This window comes from Vidua chalybeata, chromosome 4 (genome assembly GCF_026979565.1).
Source record: "Vidua chalybeata isolate OUT-0048 chromosome 4, bVidCha1 merged haplotype, whole genome shotgun sequence".
NCBI classification, from domain to species: Eukaryota; Metazoa; Chordata; class Aves; order Passeriformes; family Viduidae; genus Vidua; species Vidua chalybeata.
This window is the reverse complement of record NC_071533.1, coordinates 21,348,077-21,371,909: the sequence shown is the minus strand read 5'-3', so window position 1 is coordinate 21,371,909 and position 23,833 is coordinate 21,348,077. Positions and strand designations below refer to the sequence as shown.

The 23,833-nt window shown below is 41.4% G+C and overlaps 1 protein-coding gene across 1 annotated transcript in view; it reads right to left on the bottom strand.

Moving 5' to 3' along the window:
• Positions 1–1,318: 1,318 nt before the first annotated feature.
• The window catches only part of LOC128787079 (melanopsin-like), a 35,355-nt gene continuing 12,840 nt past the window's right edge, over positions 1,319–23,833 (bottom strand). Inside the window, exons 2-10 of the mRNA XM_053940960.1 lie at positions 21,135–21,277; positions 19,256–19,389; positions 17,560–17,763; positions 16,951–17,122; positions 14,974–15,129; positions 13,794–13,901; positions 8,184–8,358; positions 5,838–5,987; positions 1,319–2,474 (exon numbers count right to left, since the gene is read on the bottom strand). Coding sequence (XP_053796935.1) covers positions 2,088–2,474; positions 5,838–5,987; positions 8,184–8,358; positions 13,794–13,901; positions 14,974–15,129; positions 16,951–17,122; positions 17,560–17,763; positions 19,256–19,389; positions 21,135–21,277 — 1,629 coding nt within the window. The 3' untranslated portion in view covers positions 1,319–2,087. The remainder of the gene's footprint in view (positions 2,475–5,837; positions 5,988–8,183; positions 8,359–13,793; positions 13,902–14,973; positions 15,130–16,950; positions 17,123–17,559; positions 17,764–19,255; positions 19,390–21,134; positions 21,278–23,833) is intronic.

Genomic DNA, 23,833 nt, shown 5'->3' with positions numbered 1-23,833 from the left:
ACGTCCCTGTCCCAGTCCCCAGCAGCTGTCCTGCACTGTTTGCTCACTGTGCCAGTCCTCAAATGGAGGAATTGCCCTTGGAATTGCTGAGCTCATTGCAGATGACCTTGGCTTGATTCCTGGTCCCGTCAGAAGACTTGGCACTCAGTGGGCACAGGCTTTGGCAGCCTGGCTGCAGGAACCACAGCCTGCTGCTGCCCCAGCTGAGCCTTGGTCCCCCAGCACCACACACCAGCGCTACACACAGGTAATTGTTTGCATGATGGGGCTCCACTCCCGATTTCCTCCCACAGTAAGGAAGTATGAGGGTCTCTAGCCAGCAGAGCACCTCAAAGAATGGCAGCATTAAGAATGTCAGCACTGCATCAGGCAGGCTGTCACTGCAAACTGTAACCCATCAGTGCCCTTTTTTCTTTTTCTAAAAATTGTACAATCTATATCAAAAGCAAATGTCTCAGTCCTCTCAAAGGTCTGGCACCCTGCAGAGCCTCAAATGTGCAAGTTTGGAGGCATTCTTTGCTCTCTTGTGCTGCTCTGGGTTTTAATTTGTTCTTTAGTAGTGTTCCTGTCTGGCTTGTTGAAAACAAGATTTGTGTTGCCTTTTTTTTGTCATGAAAAAAAAGCAATTAAAAGTACTTCTGTGTTTCCCATTTAGTTTTTGCATCAGGAAAATGGGCAGAGAGAAATTACTTTCCGAGATCAGCCCATGCAATACACAAAACCTGGAAATTCTCTCACTGGTCTCTGCACAATCTAGGATACAGCCAAGGAGATAAACTGAGACTATGAACATAAACTTTCACTCTCTTGTTGAATGTCTGAATACTATTAGTCTCCCTGGACCAAATATTTTTGCTATTACATCCTGAGAAGCACCTGATTTCTACTAATATATATTGATATTATGTGAAGAACAATGTAGTTCAACTTGTTGTCTTTCTTTAAAAATCAGAGACTGAAAGGGAAGACATGGAGAAATGGGAAAATGAGTGAAAAAAGGATGAGTACAGTTAGGAATAAAATGCTAGGAGAGTCTTGTGAGACTGAGCTATAATATGAAGCACAGATAAAATGAGCAGAATTAGCAACCACAGATAATGATCTAAATGCAGATCCTGTAGCAAACAGCACAGTACCGTGTGGTTCTCTCCCCAAGATGATGTTTTACCCACTTTGAAGGCCTCTGGTAAGTGACCTGTGGAAGACATCTGCTGGTTTTCTTTTAGAGGAAATGAGAAGAACCTCCCCTGAACAGATACGTGATATACAGCAGCCAAGGCTTTATTTTTGTCAATGACTTGTCAAGCCAGCTGTGAGCATTCACCCTTTCAATCACAGACTCATCAGGATACATACATATTTAATCAGGACTGTAACTCTGAAGGTACTCTGAATGCTTCTAGTGTATGTTTTAGCATATAGCACCTTGCATTTTGACATTTAGGTGAAATGGTAAAATCTAGATTTCTACCACTAAACTTCAGTGGATTAGAAACTGGGAAGTAGTCACTTCCCAGTGAAAAACCACCAGTTTCTTTCTTTTTGTTTAGCACAATGCCTATTTAAAAAAATAAAACACAGCAAAACTAATGCTGAGAATTATTTGATTAAACTCTAGTTGAGGTCATGTAGCCATCTGCCTTACTGCTGGGACTGGTGGAAGCTGCGGTCTTGCAGTGCTTCCCATCACTGTCCAGAGCAGAGCTGCCAAAACAGGAATGCTCTTCCATTTGCAGATAGCAGAAGCATTCAGCAACTGACCCTGCTCTCACTCAGTTGTTTTCCCTTCTGCTGGCACCCCTGTCAGTGGCAACAGATCAGGCGGCCTCCTTGACCAGTGCCACTTGATTGTGCTGCCAGATCTTCCACTGCTCATTTCCTGTAGCACAATCTGAAAGAATGCCTGTTTCCATGCCTGAGCTGGTTTGGACAAAGATAAATCTGAAGGCTGCCTAGTGACTGCTATATAAAGATACAAAAAAAAAAAAAAATCTGATGATCTAACCTACAAGGCTTCAGTTATTTGGTATAATTAAGTGGAGAAGATGCCAAGAAAATAATTACCAGGAAGTTTTCTTTTGGCAAACTTAGGATAGAAATTTCTCAACAGCTTCAAGGAACTCCATGGATGAGCTAAGCCCTTCCAAGTCCAGCAGATTGCCCTTTTTGTCATGAAAGTGGAATAATTCAGTCTCTTCCTCTTCCAGTTCTTCCTGAAACAGATTGGTCTCTGAGGTAGGAATGATGATGATGCGAGGGACTGCATTGCTAATGAGAGAATCCACAACTCCATTCCCTTGACTTCCTTGAGTTGCCATATGGGAAGTACTTGAGTCTCCACTAGTGACACTGCTGCTATTCAATCTGACAGGCAGAGAAGTTGCTCTCAGGGAGCTGGTCATGCATCCTGCAGAAGGACTGGGTAGGACAGGCTGTCCAAGCACCTTTTCCAAACAGCTGGAGGAGAGTGAAACCTGGAGTGGAGACATAAGATTTAGCATTGTCAGACACCATGTGGAAAACAGTATTTGGACTATTCATTGCCATTAGTCAATTTTTGAGCCACCAGGCTAATTTTATAAACACTTGGAATCATTAGCTTGAAGGAAAATCATGATGTGCTAACATGTACTGCTTGGAAAGTAGAATGTTAAATGGAGCAAAAGAAGACGCACTCAAATATCAGCAGAGACTGAAAAGAAGAAAAAAAAAAGAAAACTAAAACTCATACTTGTATCTGACTTTTTAAATCATTAAATAATGGTATTGCTTCATTTTTAACACATCTCAGTGCATCAGTGTAATAGATTATTGCACTTCTCTCTCTTCTCATGGAAGATATCTAAGACTCAAGTACATTTCATTCTTTATTTTCCTAAAGTTTTGTTGACCTTGTGGCAATCTCTGTCTCTCCCCAAATGGCTCCTGATATTACCTCAGGGAGGTTGGGGGCCTTGCATTCACACATTGGAAAGCACTTCCTCCAAGAAAGAAGCAATAAATACTCACTTTGCAAACAATTTCTTATCTGCCTATTTTGAGAGAATTCTGATTTCTAACTTGGCTCTGATGGCAAGGCCTCTGTATTCTTTCCATAAGTCTTGTGCACAGTATGCAAATTCAGAGTCAACTAAGTAAGCTTTGAAAGCATCAGTTAAAATAAAAATGCAAGGGAAGGCATAAGTAATCAGTTTTTGCTTCTTTAAAAAAGAAAAAAAAGACAATCAAGATGATAAAACCACTGTGTCAGATGTAGAGATAATCTGGAAGTCCCTCCTTTCTAGGGAAAACCAACATTTAAAGTAAAGTGCATGTTTTACTTCATTGCTCTGTGAAGTCCCATAGTTTTGTGTCATTCTACTCCACAAGTAGGAATCATTCCCAAATCCCTCTTGATAATGATTTCTCCAGCTGCTCTACCTACCAAGTGGAGGGAAGCACACTGTGCTGAAAAAAAGTGGTTTAAATCTGTGTGACGGAGAAGAAAATTCCATTCTTCCATATCAAAGACAATAATAGAATGAAAAAATCTATCTCCAAAACCACTCCTTCCTGTTTCAAGTGCTGTTTTCACTGCAACAGAAGGTAGGTTTCTTTTAGATGTGGCTTGGTGGGCACAATACCCACTTACAAGTTTTTTTAATAGTTTCCACATCGGGTAATTCCCTTGAAACAAAACCTGGATGCAGAGGGGACATTTGACCACTCTTCTTTGAAATCAATATCCAAGCCCACATTGTAATGCTTTCAGAAAAGCCTCTTCACTGCCATGTTAAATTTACAGGTGTCAGCCTACATCAAGTTTGTTACTATCATAACTGAAGTAAGTCATGGGACTGGATCATATCTTTGTGGCAGCACAGAAAACAGTCACATGCATTTTTATGCTTTGGAATGCACCAAGCTGGGGACACTGACTGGCTTGTCCACAACTGAGTGTTTTTGGAAGTATTCTAATTGAAACTCAGTCAAAGACAGTCCAGTAATATTATTAAAACCTTAAAATAAATATAAAATTTGCATTGGTGCTTCTTTAGGGTTTGTTGGGGTTTCATTTGTTTGTTTGTTTGGTTTTTTGTTTTTTGGGTTTTTTTTTTTTTGAGGATAAATGGGTGGTCTCATTGTGAAACACTCTAACTGAGCTTGACAAATAAATATTTACTCTGATAACATGAATAGTGATGCATTGCATTTAGCTGCAATGAACACACAGAGGATCTTCACAACACACAGGAGCCTCTGCTGAAAACAATAAGAAAAGCAAATGAGGCTTTGAACATTAAATCGAAGTAAACTCCTCATAGCTCACTGAATGCCACTGAAAGTCTAAAGGGTTATTTATCAAAGTAATTCAAGAGATGTCTTTCAAAGGCAAAGTATAGCACATGAGCCTTCTTGTGGGCTACACATTTGTTAAATTCCAGATACATTTACATATTACAGATGTATTTCTTTTATTACTAAACTGTTTATGCAGACCACCTGAGATTTACTTCCCTTCTCCTTCCTTTTGAGAACAAAAGCCAGCAATTCTCCAGAACCTGGAGAAAGTATCCTTTGCCATTTGCCTACAGCCTTGGACACACTTGGCTGCTGACAGAAGGCAGAAGAACTAAGTAGTAGATTTGAGCCCATGTTACCTGACACCACATTTGAAGCTGCTGTTTTTTCACCAATACTGTTCACAACAGTTACAGGAAAAGAACAAGGTTTCTCAGGACTTGCTCTTAATGATACACATGAAAGAGGACACAACAAAGGCATGCAGGAACTGGGTCACTGGTTGGCTGGAAATTTTCAGAGCAGTTTCTGCTTTAAACTATGCTGTCTCTAGAAAATTACCATCAGATCTGGAAGGGAGCACAGGGGATAGAAACAGATGCTGTAGCTGCCCAAGGTGTGGGTGTTTGTCCACATGCACTAGAGTAACCCCATGAAAGGGTGCCTCCATCAAAAAAGGGGGTGCTACTCAATCCAGCCACAGACAGGGGATTGTAAGCCATATCAGTCTTTCCTGAAAAGGCAGTACTGGTGTATGCTTGACACTGTGCCACCCATACAAGAACTCATTTGGAGACTGGTGTTACAATCTGGCAGAAGCTGACTCGTGGGTAACCTACTGCTCCCATCAGGGAATGGGGTGCTCCTCAACAACAGGACACCAAACCTCAGTGGTTTGGCCAACAAGGGTGATGCATCCACAGAGGATGCACTGAGTACTCACCATCTCCTCTTTCAGTGAGGGAAGGGTGGCAGCTGCCAGACTCTCCCACCCTTAGGGAGAAATGGGAGTTTCTTTCTCGTCTTCCCCCTCAACAAAAATAAAACATTTTAATGTACACTGAAAAGAAGGAAAAGGGTGGCTTCTATCATGTCAAACTCTGTTTTGCAGACTTGACTTCACTCTAAAAGGAGACTGCCACAGTATGGACACAAGGACTATGATGGAAGGAACCAAAGCTGGAGTAGATAAACAGGCAAAGAGGCAAAGAACTCTTCTTACATCTGATGCTATTGACTATGCCTTAATGCAGCTTCAGAGCTATAAGCAGAGCTGGCTTTCCAAAAGCAGGCAAATATCAAGCAGAAAAAAATTAATTAGGCATTATTGGCACTTTCATTTGTCACACACAGACGCACACACAGACACAAAAAAAAAAAAAAAAGAAAGAAGAAAGAAAATAAATGACAGCAAGAAAGGGGATGTTGGAATCAGTATAAATAAAGCCTACACATGAAATAGTTGGGCATAAAGGCTGAATTATCATTCCAGAGATGATGTACTGCAGCAAGATTAGCACTAAAACAGAGTCCTCAGCTGACACCTTTTTCTGTACCTTTTGGGCAGTGGCTGCATCGTAGCTGCAGGTCTTTGGGAGCAGGTCTCCCTTCTCTTGTCTCAGACTTGTGGAGAAAGAATGACTTCGGTGAGGCTTCAGTTTTTCTTGAGCTGGCTCTACAGGGTCGAGCTCTACATTGCTCCAGGTCTAATCACAAATGGATGAAGGATTTCAGAGAGTTGCATTCTTTCTCAAATTCTTGTAAGTTCTCAAACTCTAGCAAAACCCATGCACATTCACAGAAAAGTAAAGCCATTCTAACATAGGTCTCACACTCAAAACTCCCCTGGGGAGAGGCTTTATTTTCAGTCTTGTCACTTTCCCTGGACTATTTTGCTTGCTGACAAAAATAAAACCAACTTGGAAATAAAGAAAATTTATTTAAACTCTTTTCATCAGGATGTTTTTCACAAGATAGAAGCCAATACAAGCAATCTGTTTAATATGCCTTGTGGCATTCTGTGTCACCACCAGTTGATACAAAACCATGAACACAGACAGATCCAAAACCATGTTTGCATACATGCCAGCAGAATATGCAGAACACCAAGGGCTTCTCAATGTGCATGAGCTTGCTAATTTTACAAACCACCATTAGTGCATAGGAGACAGTGGGTGGGCTTTGCTGTAGTTTTCTAAGAGCATGTCAGCATGCTCTTAGAAAACTAGAAGCACAAATGGGACATTGCAAAAGTGCTGTTCCATTTACAGGCTTGGGGTGAGGCCATCTGTCATTCCTTACTTTGTGGTAACTTTTTGATTGAGTATCAATGATGAAATCATTCCACTCCAACATAAGACGTTAGGTATGGATAGACAGAGGCCAGACAGGCAGACAGACAGGGTTCCACACAAGTGGGAAGATAGTACATGATTCCTCTGCATCACCTTGCTCATACCTCTATGTGCGGGCACCTGTTTATTTCCCCTCACCTGTTGAATAAAACTCCTTGAATTAAATGTTCCTTGACATGAATCACAAATATGTTTGTTCCCTTCACTAATATGTACACAACACACAGAAGAAAATGTTGTAGCAACAGCTGCACCTTTTACAGTGTTCCTGGTGTCATTTCTTTCTCATCAATATTTTGTTGGAGCCTTCCCAGATTTCAGTCAGTCCTGCTGTCATGCCAAAGTCATCAAGCTTAGCTTTTATTTCAGCAGCTGCTGTTTCAGATAAAACCTCTACAGCTGCACTGAGCTGTCAGTTGCCCCAAAGGACAATTGCCTTTGGCTGCACCAACTCAGCACAGCACAGTGCTGTGCACTGCTAACAGCAGGGGTTTTAAATGAGACTCCTAAGCCAAAGCTGTGCCAAAAGCTGAAGCCTCTTACCGTCATTATCCTGTCTATTTAAGCAGCACCCACATTGAAATACATGCAATAACCTGCTAACATGAACAAACCAAAATTGAGTAGTGACCAACAGTGAAGAACAGAAAGCTCCTTGGATCAGGATGATGCAGCTGAAATTACTTCATTTGGCATCAAACAAAGGAGTAATGGGAGAAAAATCAAGTTTTTATATGTCAAGGCATAAAAGGGATACCTAGGATTTATAATTTTGTGAGAGGTTACTGGTGGCAGCCATTGCTCTGGGAGGTTCCTGATGCCCAAACTGAGGGGGAGCAGCACAGGTGCCCAGGAGGGCCAGCCCCAGCCCAGATTTGCCATGGCTACCACCCCCTCGAGGAGCCACCTTCTCAGCACTTCTGCAGGCAAAGCCAGCTTCTTGTGACTGAGAGAGGCTGTGAAGGGTCTCAAGGGATTCTTTTGTTTCTATCTCACTCAGTCACCAGCCTTACTGATGCCTGGGGTATGTTCCTACAGAACACTGCACCATGCTCTAGGGGCAGGAGCTTTTCACTCCTCATGGTCAAAATCTAGGTGAAGAAGTCAAAAATTTCCCATCCTACAGAAAATGGACTTCTTTCAAAATAATAAGAGAGCTCTTGGATAAGTTATAAAATTTTGGATGGAAGATTGTTTTCTTGTCCTCTAGACTAGTGAGATCCTAACATAGGCAGTCGTTAGTGACACAGGGAGTGCCTGACAATGGCTCTTTTTAGTTCATATTAAAGACTCAATCTGAACATCCTTGGTCCCAGCAGGCATCAGAACCACACAGATATGCTGGCCTGAATGCTTTTTCTGATCGTAAATCATCACGCATGAACTTCCAGCTTTGCAGAAATGACCTGACATGACAAAAAATTTAGCTACACTCTCCTCTTTCCCTTTTCTGTTCTCTAATTTTGAATATGTATTTATAGTGTTGCTTATTTAGAGTCTGAGAAATGTTATACTCACTTTCTTTCATGGAAACAAGAAAAGACTTACAGCTTCTCCAGCAGAAATGGAGGAAACACAAGTGCTCTTGGTCTTGCCAGCAAAAGAGTGGTGGCTGTAGAGAGAGGTCCTGAATGATGACTCATTTATGGATCCCCTCAGAAGGTCATTTTTTGATATTCGAATCAGGAACCTCAAGCAGGGAACAGCTTGGTGGATGGTTTTTCTGAGGGAAAATGTGAGAAGAAAAAAAAAAGCCAAACCTGTCACACTGAAGACATGGCTTTGAAATTCATGTGGTGAAAATGCTGTCTCTTTCCATCACCTCAACACATCTTCTGTTTTGATTAAGGAGGTCTTAAAGATTACATGCAAACAGCATGGTAGCTGGTGCAAACAACTCAACAGGCTGAAAAGAAAATAACAGGTCCTTCTGGGCCTTGTGTCAAAACACACACAGAAGAGCTGCATAGCTAAGTGATAAGAATTGAAAATATCTTGAAGAGCATGATTGCATATGGTTTATTTAAAATGTTAATCCAGAAAATTTCAGGCTAGTTGGTACAAAGGTCTTCACTGTGCAAAGGCACAGAATGAGTGGAAACAAGGGAAGAGGGAAAAGGCCATATGAATCAGATGCTGTTAATTGTCTGTATCACGGCAGCTACTGTAAGCTCCTATTGAAAATTAGCACAGTACAAGCATAGAGGAGAAGGAAGGTCTAGACCCCAAATCTGCCTTATTCATGAAATAATAATCTCAGTCATGATTGTGTGAGTCTATTTCTCCTAATCCCAACTGTGGCCCTGCATGGAGCAGAAGTGTCCAAGAGCTTCCCCTGTGCAATGCCAGCTGGCCTTTCTCCTCACATGGCAATGCTAGTCAGAACACTTCATTTAGTGTAACACCTCCCCAGCACTTCGCAATCCATTATTGGGAATCCAACAGATGAAGCTAATAGGGGCAAAAAACAAAATGAACAAGTCAGAAAGTGAGGCAGCAACAAGGCATGTGGCCAGGAACTGATCGCTGGAAGATGTCAGTACATTGACTTTACACTGAGATGCAAGTCAAGCAGACGTATGTTGTAAAGTCTTTTGCTTCTAGAGTTACCAGGTTTGTTGAATAACCAGTGCATTTTAAATCATCATTTCTATTCTCACAAAAGATCACTCACGTTAAAATTTCAGAGACATGATTCTGGCATAATGAAATGAGGTCACTTGCTTGTAATCAAGAAAAGAAACCCACGACCACTAAACCTCTGTATTTGGCATCATCACCACTCTCTGAATAGTTCGGTGTCTCTTTTCTCTGTAGTTTTAAAGGCAAAAGAACAGCAGCTCTGTGTCTGCTCTGGAGATGAGGACTGAAAAAAGCTGCCTGCACCATCATTCCTGATCCTGCCAAGATGCCTGTCGGTGACCAGGCAGGGCCCACTGAGCTGCTTGGGGCAGAAGGCTGCTCACATGGTGATGGGTACAAAAAGATGGTTAATGTTGTGCACAAAATAAAAAGTCCTGAGAAAGTGTTTACAGGACATGAGAAAATGTCAAGCCCCCAGAAATTTCCTTTCAAGCTGGAGACCTCAGTCTGGTGCTGAAAAGCAGCTGCCAGTTTTTTTCCCCAGCTAAGCTGAACTACTTCCCTCTGACAAGTTCAAGTTAGTGTAAAACACACCATCCCATTTATTAAATGGGATTTGGCGCAAAGGTCTCCTAATGATGAAGATTCAGGAAATAAATGTCTGATGGTGAATTTTCAAGGAAAAAATATGAACATTTCTGAATGTCTTGAGGGACCAGAATTTCTATTTTACTAATACTTGGGAGGAGTATTGAGTGACATTTTGCTGGTTGGGGTGAAAGTACAGATTTTGAAGGGAGTTTTAATATTGTATGTGCAAAGTAAAAGGCATAAACTGAGGTACTTATTTAGTGGTATTCCTATAATCTGAAATAAAAGAGTCGCCTAAAGTGACCCTTATATAGTAAGTGCAATATAGTAATACAGTAATTGCAAACAACCTTTAAAAAAAAAAAACTGCAACTCAAAGTTATTTAGGATCATTATTTATGATGTAGGAGTTTGGATCAATATTTTTGTGTAATTCTGCTTTGCTTGGGAGCCAGTTGGAAACATGGAGTTGCAGAATTTCCTGTTTGCTATGAAAGAATGATTCCAAAACCTAAAACTTGCAAAATGTAAGGGAGTTTCTGCAATAACTTTAACACAGTAATGTGTCAGAGTTACTGTGGAACATAGAGACAACAGACAAGTTGTTAAAGATGTGAAAGCTTTCTTCCCCACAATAGAGCATTTCACAATTAAAACTTTGAGTAATTCCTCACTTACATTCATTACTTCCTGAGAGTCCTGTTAGGGAGAGGTGTTTTTCTCCTTTCTACTGGTGGGGAATGGGTGGGCAGAAGGGTGGGTAGATGAGGAGGAACATAACAAACTCTCAAACTAGGTCTTAGAAGCCAAGTGCTAGCACAAAAGTCTCTGTTACATTTTCAGTTACATTCAGTATGATGTACTTTTTTTCCTCCATTGTTTAAGGTAAAGAAACCCCAGAAAAAGACATGATTTTGTTGGGATTTTAAGATGAAGTGTCAGGAATTCTCTGTGCAAAAAAAGGCATCTTGTTTTGCTAGTGGATTGAGCCAGATTTGAACACTTTTGATCCTGATTTCTGGATGCCTCTTTCTAGAAAGATTTGGAAAATAACTTAAATATAATTTGGTTCAGTAGTTCCAATATAAAATGACAAATTGTTCCCTGCTCAAACCCTTAACCCTTTGGCCTGAACAGACTGACCCATTTATATGTGCTTGAATAACTTACTTTCAAGTCATAATGTGAATAATTAGAAGATTTGGAAATTATCCAGAAACAATAACCTTAACATATATAATCATTATTCACTGTTTAAGCAAAATTGGTCCTGCCAACATATTTTTACCAACTGACTTATTAGTGTACTATACGGTTTTTTTGGTTTTGAAACTGTGTTCTTGATTCATCACAAGGGACCCAACATTACTTCTTTTCCTGACTGGATTGCTCCCAAGTGCACAAAATGTCTTCACAAGTCCATAAAAATTTCTCTTGTTGATATGTCTAGAAATACAGATTAGAAAGCAGGGAAAAAAATAAAACAAGATAAAAACAAGATACTTATTAAGAAAATGTTGTGGAGTCCAGTCTTTTTCTTAATAGTCTTAAGAAGCCAATGCTGATAGAAAAAAGACTGACTGAAGCAGTTCACTGTCACAGAGCCATAGGATGGTGTGGGTTGGAAGGGATCCTGAAGGAACCTTAAACACCATCCAGTTCCAAGCCTGATGCCGTGGGCAGGTGCACCTACTACTAGAGCAGATTGCTCAAAGCCCTATCCAACCTAGCCTTGAACACTTCCAGGGAAGCATCCACAGCTTCTCTGGGCAACCTGTTCCTTGCAAAAATAATAAACTGAACACAATAACTTTGGTTCAGAAACAAAGAATGGGTACTAAACACATCAGCCAGCCATGATCTTCTGCAACCCATCAGAATCATGATCTCATTGATCTTCTGCAACCCATCAGAAACTAGTCATTCTCCTACTCTAAACTAAAATGCTCTGCAGACTTCAAAAAACTCAGTTGGTTTTTGGAGGATGCAAAAAGATGTTCGTTATGATAGCAAACATTTTCAAATAAAATATGTCTCCAAAATGGAGAAACAGGGATTTGACAGACAAACCACTTGGTGGATAAGGTCTGGGTGGTCACACTCAAGGAGTTATGGTCAGTGGCTCAATGTCCAGGTGGAGCTCAGTGAGAGTGGTGACCTCAGAGGTCAGTGTTGGGACCAGCCCTGCTTAACATTGCTGTCGGTGACAGGGACAGTGGGAGTGGGAGCACCCTTAGCAGGTTTGGTGATGACACCAAGCTGTGTGGTGTGGCTGCCACGCTGGAGGGGGGTTGGCATCCAGAGGGACCTGGACAGGCTGGAGAGAGGAGCCCCTGGGAACCTCAGGAAGACCAACAAGGCCAAGTGCAAGGTGCTGCATGTGGGTCAGGGCAATCCCAAGCACAAACACAGGCTGGGCAGAGAATGGATTGGGAGCTGCCCTGCCCAGAAGGACTGGGGGGTGCTGCTGGATGAGAGGCTGGACATGACCCAGCAATGTGCACTCATGGCCCAGAAAGCCAAACGTGTCCTGGATCATGTCCTGAAGCCAAAGCAGCGTGGGCAGTAGGGGAGGGAGGGGATTCTGCCCCTCTGCTCTGCTCTGTTCTGGTGAGACCACACCTGCAGGGCTGCATCAGCTCTGGGATCCCCAACATAGGAAGGACATGGACCTCTTGGAGCATATCCAGAGGAGGGCCACAAAGATGATCAGAGGGCTGGAGCACCTGTTCTCTGCAGATAGGCTGAGGGAGTTGGGCTGTTCAGCCAGGAGAAGAGAGGGCTCTGGGCAGGCCTTACAGCACTTTCCAGTACCTGAATGAGGGCTACAGGAAAGCTGAAGAAGTATTTCTCACAAGAGCTTGTAGGGATAGGACAAGGGGGAATGGCTTTAAACTGAAAGAGAGAAGGCTTATATTGGATATTAGGAAGAAATTTACTGTGGTGCTGGTGAGGCACAGGAACAGGCTGCCCAAAGAAGCTGTGGATGTCCCATCCCTGGAAGTGTTCAAGGCCAGGTTGGATGGGGTTTTGTACAACCTTGTCTTGTGGAAGGTGTCCCTGCCCATGACAAGTGGTGAGAACTTGGTGATCCTTAAGGTCCCTTCCAACCCAAACGATTCTATGATTCTATAGAATCATAGGGTGAAAGGTTTTCACCCTTTTTGGGCATGTTTCAAGGAGCCTTCTGAGAAACCTTCATTTTTCTTACAACCACACTGTCATGCATCAGACATCCTAAACAATGAAATCAATTTCTAGCTCCCAAGTCACAGTTGTAATTTACTGGTTTTTCCACTTTTTGGGTGAAACAAGCCTCATACCAATGATTAACTCTGCCATCTAGTGGTATTTATACATTTATCACATTTACCACCATGGCATCCCTGTGTTTTCTCAGAACTTTTGACACAGCATCAATTTGTGGTAGCTACACTTTGAAAGACTTGCAAAAAATTCTACAGGTATGCTGGACAGCAGTTCTGTTACAAGTATATTCCCTTGGTATAATAAAGTATTTTTTTGCTGCCAGTGTCCCAGAATTTTTTGGAAAAAAATGCCTCAGAAAACCAAACCTTGAACACATGCATATAGAGCTGCATAAATTGGTAAGGATGTGATTTCTTGAGCCTCACTGGTTGGGACCTTTTCTCTAGAGAGCGCTCTGTAGTGGCCATCTCTGGTATGATGAAAGGTGACCTGAGCATCATCTTCTCCTCATGTCAGTCATGCAGCTCCACAGGGCAGAGCAGGGTTCTGAGGGAGAGGAAAGGTGAAGGGAGGGACTGTTCTCTTTTGGCCACTCCCCAGGCCTTATCTGGAGCTGCCTTGTCTGGGTCTGATCACCTGGAGCAGATAATGGCCTGGTCAGCACAGGAACATGCAGTGCACGGGGTGAGGCTGAAGGAATGAGGGTAGTTTATTCCGTGTAAAAGATCCACATTTGCATGTACAGTTATACACATACCTATATATTTACTGTACCTGTATCTTGGGTGAATTATTGCATATATGATGGGGTTGTAGATTGCAGAAGCTTTGGCAATAACTGCTGGCACAGATTTGGAATATGGTGTTAGGCTGTTGCCTTGACTAAAACAAAGCAAAAACATTACACACAGCTATGCCATGGATTACGTGAATACTACATTACTAAAACATATTACCCTTTTAAATTGGTTTTGTGCTATTATCTTTTTTATAAGAAATACACCTGTAAAGTTGATTCATTCAAGTGATTTTTTTGCTCAGATGAAAGGTTTGAACTTGACAGCTTGTACTTTGTTTCATTCATTTAGAGAAGATCAAAGACATGCAGCAAGTAATTTTAGGATGACTAGGAACACAAAGAATCACCTTCCCTGTTTCTGCAATAAACAAAAATAAAGAAACCCAAAACCCCAACAAAAGAACTCCCATTGTGGCCATCTGGGAAAAGTGAAAGATGATAGAAAAGAAAACAGAATCAAACCTAAAAAATCTTTCAGCAGCAGCATGTGTGCTGCACAATAATGCATGTCAGTGACTCAGTTCCAAACGCTGCAGAAGGAAGAGAGGACTGGAAGTGGTTTGAAACCAATATTTCCCTTTAGACTTTAAGTTCCCACAATCAGTCAGGTGTGACCAACGTCAGTGCAGCATAAGCACAGTTAATATCATGGTATCACAGAATGGTTTGGGTTGGAAGACACCTTTAAAGATCATCTAGCCCAACCTTTCTGCCATGGGCAAGGATATCTTTCATTAGATGAGCTTGCTCAAGGCCCCATCCAACCTGGCCTTGAAGAGCAGAACATGCATTGATAAGACAACAGGTCCCTTTGGAGCAGAAAATGGGTGGAGGACACACCAGTGTATGGAAGGAAGGAGGGTTTTAGGAGATAAAGGAGGCAACTCCTCCAATTTACACAAAGAAAGCATCATGTGGAAGAGAAAACATTGTGTATCAAATATTAAGACTAAAAATTCATTATTTTAATTCCAAAATGCATAGACAAATAATCCCTTTTCTGGTTTTATTCACAACGATATAGTGAAGAATGAAATATCACCTCTAATGCAGTCATTATTTAAGACCCATTCAAAAAGGAGATTTGCCTCATGTGAATGATAGTACTAATCTTATCTGCTTAATCCCTGCTTTTTTGATTCCTCTTCCACTTACCCTGCCCAGGCAATCAAGGTGACACAAGCATATGGAGACCAGGACAAGACAAACACAATGATGACCACAAAAGCAATTTTTGCCAGCTTCCACTCATTCTTGATGGACTGAGAGAGGTAGGATTTCTGGCTGCAGGACCCCAGCTTTTGAACATCTCTGTAAGGGGGAAAACCACAGCTATTTCAGCAGGACAATGAAAAACCAATATCTATAATATGTTCTCAGCAATATGCAAAATTAAGTAAATTTCTTATTGTACCACTCTAACTCTTCTTTTCTCCTCTGATATTTAAAAACTCTGGAAGGTAATTGATGTGGTTGCAAGTGTTATGTTTGCCTGTGAGACTGAGCCAGAACTCCTGGGACTACAGGACAGGACTGCTGTGCCCTCATCCCTAACCCAAGGAGGGTTTCAGGTTGCAAAGATACAGAAATTGGTATCTCTTGCCCTTCATTGCTTCTAGAGGTGGAGCAGGAAAAGGCACAGCTGGATGGCAAAATCAAGTCTTATGTCTGTTCCTTTTTGAGGGACTAGCAGCTTGCAGAAATTCCAAATCATGAGGTAACACATGCTGGAATACCCTGACAGCTTTGAGAAATCTGTCCCAAACACTTGCAAGGACATTTTTACTTACCTGCAGATTTATTTATTAAAGTGTATTTTCAATGGGAGGTACAACAGGCAGTCCTAATATTTCTGTCATGAAAAATCAAATTCTCTTCTCACACCAAATACACCACATTTTATTTTTAAAAGTTTTATATAGTTAGGCATTTCATATTCTTTAGCATAGAAATAACAAATTTTACATATTACTGTTGTTAAATGGAGATACATTACAGGCTGAAGACATGAATTACCAGCCAGGAAAGTAACAAAGCTCCTGCTGGCACACTGTAAATATAGAACAGAATCAAAGAAACATAGAATGGCCTGGGTTGGAAGGGAGATTAAAGACCATCTAGTTCCAACATGCCTGCCATGACCAGGGACGTCTTCAGCTAGACCAGGGTGCTCAAAGATCCATTCAGCCTAGCCTTGAAAAAGGCACAGAAAAAGCTCATGTCCACTGTGCTCCATGGGTGTACAAGGCACCATTATTTTAAGGATGCATTACTTTGCTTGCTATCAAGTATACATACACCAAGCACAATAAAAACCAAGAGAAAGGCCAAAAAATAGAGTTCAGAAAGAACTTAATTTTAGGCATATATAAATGTACTTATAAAAGTGTAATTTAGGCTTATGAAGCCAAATTATTTCAACAAGTGCCTGCACACAGGAGCAGAGAAAAGCCATCAGAACTGATGACCCAGTTGAGCAGCAGGAAGGACTCACAGCACCAGCTGGTGTTGGATCAGACCAAAGATAAGCCATGTGCTCATTAGCAGAAAAATAACTGATAGAATTGTGCTAGTTTACAGATCTAACACCCTGCTGATTCTTTATTTCAAATACAGGCCAAATTTTTGGGGGGAAAAACATATGAGGAAGCATAGCCAAATATTGTGCATGCAGTTGTGATGCTTGAGTGAAGCATGATGGTTTTTGGGATGCTTGCCTTAAATAAAACTGTCAAAAAATATAAGCACTGTTTTGTTTACAGAGCGCTCAAAGGCAGATGATTCCCCCATTGCTACATGTTTTTTATTATCCCTTGAGGCTGAAAACTGCTGGAATACACAAGGACATAGTTTCTTGTAGCACAAATCTGAAATACAAATAACTCAATCCAAGTATCTGATGTACTATTAATTACTACAGTGGAATAAGATTAGAACCACCAGAGATTTCTTCTACTGTGAAATTCATACATCCATTCCAGTTTTAAATTGGCAAAAAATAGTTCTTCTGTTACAGCTGTCAATTTCAGTTCAGACTAATTTTTGATTCAGATTTTTCTGCAGCTAAAGAAACTGAGAAAATCTGCTGTTACACGAAAAGGGATATGTACTTCTTTCAGCTAGATTGCTTACCTGCCAGTACGCCTTATGGCCAGGAACATCGATAAATAGCAGTGGAATATTATTACCAGGGGGATAAAAAACACGCAGCAGCATAACATCATGGTGTAACTTCTGTTTGCAGGGGAGTAGGTTACATAGTCCCATGTACAGGATATCATCAAGCCCTCAGGCACATAGGAACCTATGAAATACATAGAATACATGATTCACACATGCACCCAAAGTTAGTGCAGGTGCTGATCCAGCCACTAAGCACTTAAAATAAACCCTGTCCTGTATCCATGGTCTTCAAAAGCTGTGCCTGTCAAACTACACATCATATATGTGGTCTGAGAAGTGAGTGCCCACGTGGAGAGGAGGTCCTGGCTACAGAACTCTCAGGTACACACCTAATACTACATCTGTAGGTTGTTCTGTCTTAACACACCCTGGGTATAGGGAGGCAGAGGGTTTGTACAGTGCAGTAGGTGCAGATGTGTGCTACAACAAAAAAACATCAGGTGGTGGCAGGGCATCTTCATGAGGACTGATGAGAAAACTCATTTTTTTACACCCCAAGCAAGACTAAAAAGAGCACACAGGGAATGCTAGGAGAGAGAGAGAGAGTAGACAACATACTCCAGCCAAGGAGTGGAGCCACACTCCATCCCAGTGAGTAGAGCCACACCACGGCGATGATCTGCACTGTGCGTCTCTTGGAAGTCCACTGGATGGACTGCAGGGGCTTTGTGATCACCAGGTAGCGGTCAACAGTGATAGCCAACAGAGTCATCATTGAGGTTATCCCAAAGAGAGCCCCACAGAAAGCATACAAGTTACAACCTGAAGAAGGAAATAGCAATGTCAGGGGTTTTCTTGAAAAGAGGCATGCTTTCTCTCAGAGCTCATCGTAATAAATCTCCCTCTTTTTTCCTTGCTCAGGTCTTGTGTCTCAATAGAAGCTTTTTCTTAGCTTCACATTTTCATAGTTAAAGTGTTTATTACAAAAGCATAAATATGAATAAAATAGAAATATATGTATTTAAATGAGTCCTACTTCACTGCGGGCTGCAACTGGATGTTTTGTCAATGGAAAACTGCCTCAAAGAAAATCCAATCTAATTAAAGTTATATTTTCCTGGACTGTTGCCCAATATATTGATCTTAATATGCTGCAGCAGACATCTGTCTGTTAATGATGGATGGGTGGTTCAAGAAATTACTTTGGTTTATGTGGCTTAAAAACATAGAAGTGGTTTAAATTTGGTGACTAAGACACCAAGTATAAAACATAGATCCAACTCCTATGTTTAATGGCAGAGCTTTTTAAAAGAACTGACATTTTTTACATGAAACAGACCTCTTAACCCCCTCTGCATTCAGGCACTGCACTACCAGATGGAAAAAGTTATGCTGAATTTAATGGAGCAACCTGTGGAAAGATCACCCATTTTTTGAAATCTTGCATTGCCCCATGTGGTTATGGAGTGACAGGCAGCAAAAACACCAGATCCAACCTTAAAGCAGAATTCCAAAGTCTATACAAGTAACTTGCAACCAAGGACCAAATCCCACTCAACCCGGATCAAATGCTTCATTTGTGACAGCATGGTAATTTCCACTGATTTTATCTAAGGGGATGAGCAAGACTAAAAATATCTTCAAACTAAGGCAGAGTCCCTTCTGTGCTGCTGAACAGTACATGGTCTCTGGGCTTGCTCCACCATTGTACAGCCACCAGTGGGTGCAAGTTTTCATCCATAATATGATGAGGAGCACCAACCAGCATTGAACCTTCTGAGGTTCTTGCTATACCCACATTTCAGCCTTAATTTCAGCATAGATCACCTTTTCATTCTCACAGTTGGAAAGAAAGAGGCTTGAATTTGCTGAGTCCTCAAATGATAATTGTTATTTAAATCTCTTAATTAAATATGAGATTCCTCAAAGCATGCCAATGTTCAACAATACATTTGATCAATGATCAACATACATTTCTAAATAAAAGTAGTAACTAGCCCTCAAAACGATACAGAAAAATTATTTACAACTTACTAAAACTTTTCTACCTACTTTCAGCCATAACACCTCCCTTACAAGCTAAAGGGTAACATGATCACATGTGGATCTTGAGTTCTTCCTTTCCAAAATATGTGAGATAAAAGAATCACATCTGTAAAATACAAAACACGTGACATCACACTGACTGATGATGTCTGGGGCTGTGACTCAAGAGATATGTGCTGCTCTAGCCCTGGCACAAGCCAAGGCTGTGGCTGAAACAGGGTGCAGGCAGCATAAAGCTGGCAAGGTGTGAATTAGTGGTGAAAAGTACCTATGTCTCCAAGTATCCATTCTCTGTGCAAGCTGTTGACAAAGCATATGGGTGCCTGAGAAGCCGACATCAGGAAGTCGCTCACAGCTAAATTCATTATAAAGTAGTTTTGGGGAGTCCTCAGCTTCTTGTTGCTTAAAAACATGAAAAATACATAGTTTTAAAAAAGACAAAGTGGAAAGTTAACTTTATAACTTTGCTTACTAGCATAAACAAATACTGTCCAGGTTGAAATCGATGCTTACTCACAGTGAATCAATTGCTAATCATCAGTCAATTACTGCAGCTAGAGCTGTAGTCATTTCAAAATGATTGAAAAGACTGGGAGCCATAAAATAGATTGTTTCCTCTTCAAGCTAAGGAGACTTTCAGCTGTCTTGATAAATATGGATTTGTTCAGAAGAGCAGTTCCCTAGGAGTGCTGTGATATTGATTGCGCCTCGCACTGCACATGAGGAAGATCTGAAGAAAGTTACAGAGCCAAAGGATCTGCTTCTGGTGATACTTTAAAAACTGCTGACCTGAGGTGGTGTGTTGACACAGTTGGCCTGAAGTGGTTGACACACCTCTAGCTAAACGACCTTTTGCAAAGTGCTACAGCAAGAGCAGAGCACACACTGAGATTTAGAGAAAGTGCTTTTGGTTATATACATCTCATAAGAGAGAATGAAAACTATCAGTTGCAGATGAACAGGCAACATTAAACACCACAAGTGTGAAAGCAGAGGTCTGCAAGCAAAGGTTATCCAAAGAAAACAACGGAGACCTTTCTGATGTGCTTTGCAATATCAATATTTGCTGCTAACATGAATTTCTTTCCTCATGCTGATAAATACTGAAAAAGAAAATGAGAAAGCCATATCAGTGCTGCTGCAATTCTAATAAATTTTTTGGTCTCATAACTGTCTGCAAAAACAAGGTAAGAGAGAGTGCAGAGTTCATACATTCCCAGGTACTAATCTGCCCATGCAGATATTCCTACTTTGACAATTTAATGCATTTATTACACCAGATAAACCACACACATTTCAAGACAAATACAGAGCTTGTGCTGCATTTTAAATAGTCATGAAAGCATCTACAGTTGCGGGGAATTAATTTTCTCTAAATCATATTAGAAGCCAATTATTCAAAATAACTGATTTATTTGTCTTAAACGGTTAAGAATAGGAAACTAATGCTTGGTTCATAACTCTACTGTTGTCTCTAGCATTGTAAGACCCTGCTGCATCATTATGCATAATGACAGCAAGTAGTGAATGAAAAGGATTTTGAAATCCATCATCACATAATGGGACAGAAGGCAGATGTTTCTTTTTTCCATGAGATTTTTGCATAGTCTAGCTGCAGTAGCTTTGGCTGCCTATTATCCTGCCAAGAGAGCACCTAAACTGATAGAAATCATATGATCTGCCTGAAGCAGGAAATACACTGGTGGCATGAGCTCATTTCATGTAGCAGATTGCCTTCTTGGTCCTTTCAGGACCACTGGGCTCCTGCAAAGAGTGTCAATGTTTGTCAAGTATTTGTGCAAATGCTAGAGGGTCAGTGAAGAAGTCTGCAGCTGCAAGACCGTAGTTTCTATCATTAGAAGTATTAAACCATTCTTTAAACTTTCAATTGGAAATTTTTTATAGAACAAGGTATTATTTTCTCATTTTATTTGATTCATTAAACCATCAGGAATTTACATTGAGGTTGTCAGTGATGCACATGGATGTGTGTTCATCTGTGTAGGGTTGCCTTCTCTCTTCCCCCCCCCCCCCCAACATTTGTTGCCGTTAGATTTAATCCAAGAGGAAAGCAATGCAGAAATCTGCACGTGGGCACAGGTGAAACTCAAGGCCACTCAAATCAACCACAAAAGGAATTTTTGTACCTGTAAAATGCGTAGAGGACTAGGAGGTTTCCAATTATGCCAATGGAGCCAATAATGAGCACACATGTTCCTACGGTGTAAAGAATGTGGCCAGGTATCTCTGCCTTGGTCACTGTGTGTGGCTGGGTACTCATGTTCAAACCCTGAATGGAAAACAGAGGAAAAGGAAACTTTAGCCCATTTGGGACCCTTAGTCCATGGAACACATGCTCAGGCTGTTGGCAATCATTTCCACAGCTCATGCAAATAAAATACACACTTCTGAGTTCTTTTCACATCCCCTGCAATCAAGTTTCCCTCTGGTAACTTTCATAATTTTGACAGTAGACATTTATCTTGAGAAAGGAGCATCAGAGAAAGCAGACTGGAAAAGACAACTAAGGAAGTTATGATGATGATGTGAAAAAGGCAAAGAAGCATGAGCATAAAGCTTGCTCTGGGTAACTGCTGCACTCTGGGGCACAAAGCTGGCTGACAACACACACTGACAGCAAGAAATAACCTGTCACAGTTCGGTTTTATTAGGAACAATATTAGGAACAAATCCCACACTTACAAACATTAAATCCCCTGGGTCTCCCCAGGTTCACCATCCGCTGACTCAGTGCTACAAAACCTGGGAATTCCCCATGCAAAAGAGAGGAGATGAGAGGTATAATAGCAACACTAGCACTGCCTGTGTAAGAAAACATATGTTAAATAGTCTTGACACCTCTTTCGCTGCCCTGTATCTTCAGCACATGAATAGTCTCCCTCTGTAATTTTTTTTTTTAATCAAATTCAGATGTATCACTGGCTACATTCAGCAGCAAGGCAGCCTACAGCTAATTCACTCAGCTCACATTAGCATAAGCAATAAGAAGAGTCCAAATTGCCTCATGGAGATTCTTATTTACCAAGTTACAAGCAGCTAAGCCTTGCACTCACAATCAGACCTGGAGAGCTGAGTCAAAGGTGTGACACCTTGCCACAGCTGGGCACCTGCTTCACTTCACCCCCTTTCTCCACTGCACAGCTCAGCAATGTGTGGAGTGTCTGATAAGGCTGGTTTTGGCCTGTGAGAGAGGAGCTGGATGACAGAACAGGTTAATATGATAACTGTGTGATGATAACCACTTGTAGTATTTAAGCTGTCATTTTTTTAAATGATGAGTACACCCTTTCTTTCCCATAGCTACCTCCTTGCTGCTTCTCCTTTCTGCCTTATATTCCTCACTCATCTGTGAAGTGCACACAGTACAGCTCCTTCCCTGTACAACAGTCCTAGCTGAGGGCATTATCCCTCCAGCTCTGTGACCCTCCTGGGGCATGCCCTGGGGAGGCCGCATTTGGCAACAGGGAGGGCATGGTGAAGCGCATTGCACACCCTGAGCACCCGCACAGCAGCGGGTCTGGGGCAGAAATGCTGACAGCAAAGCTCCCTGGACTGAAGTGAGGTAGTACAAAAGCTATGGCTTCAAAGCAGGAAGGTGCCTTCAAGCCTTCTCAGTCATCTGACAGACTCTACCCTTGATAGGATGGCTACTGCCTAAATGGCACTTCACCATACAGAGATCACATCACTGAAAAAGTAGGAAGAAATGGAAGAGAGCATCTGCTGGTGCTGGTTGCACCAGGGGGCCGTGACTGTTATTCCCAGTGCTTAGGCAGCAATAAAAATGCCATCATGTGTAGGATTTACCCTTGAGAAAGGTGTGAGAGGTCGGGTAAGAGCAGGCAGGGCACGGTGAGGTGGCCCAGCAAAGAAAGCAGTCACGGCTGTTTGGTGGCACCAGGCAGAGCCAGCACTGTGCTCTCAGAGCAGGGTTGCCTGGACATGCAAGTTAAGCATAGTAATGCCTCTCCTTCTTTCTCAAACCCAATACTCTTAGCAGTGTGTGTGCACTGAATTGTAACCCTGTCATATTTCTGGCAATGCATACCAAAGAAGCTAAACTGGGGAGAAAGGAAAAAGCTTCATTTTTTTTCTTCCTTTCCAGTTTATCTATTAGGCATGCCAAGGATTTGCTTCTATCTAGAGGTTTATTATATAGAGGGCTATTATATAAATGTAATTCAGGGCAAGTAGTACTTGCTTGTCATATAATTTATGTTTTACTTCAACATATGGGAATTCACTGTTGCAAAAATTCATTTGAGAAATGGACTACTAATTTCACACCCAAAGGTGTTTTACCTTATCTCTGCGCTGAAGAGAAGCTGACTTGAAGATTTTGGCCTCATTTACTCATTTGCGGATGGTGAGCTGTGTCAAAAGCTGAAAAATATCTCATATGACACATTTGTTAATTCAGCTTACAGTTTGCTGGCAATAGTGGATGAAATATAAACTATTGATGCTTACAGAGTGGAATCTGGAAAGCAGTAAATACCAGGGATTACACAGAGCCTTCCATCTCAGTGAGAAGTTAAAGTGAGGGATGTTTAGATTACACAGACTTTGGGTCTTGCCTCCAGGGGAGTCCATGAAATACCATGGCCACTTCTGCTCCAGTGTTAATAGCAGTCAGATAACTTTCAGATCTGAATGGAAAGACAGCTACTCATTCCCTCTGCTGGTGTTACCCTGAGAGAGCAGGATGTGGCAGGCATCCAAGCTGAATGAAATGGGGCAAGCTGACAAAGACTGAGAGCCATTTATAGCACTGCCCTTTGAATCTGAGAGGAAAAATGTGCATATCTATGTGTGTGTGTATAGA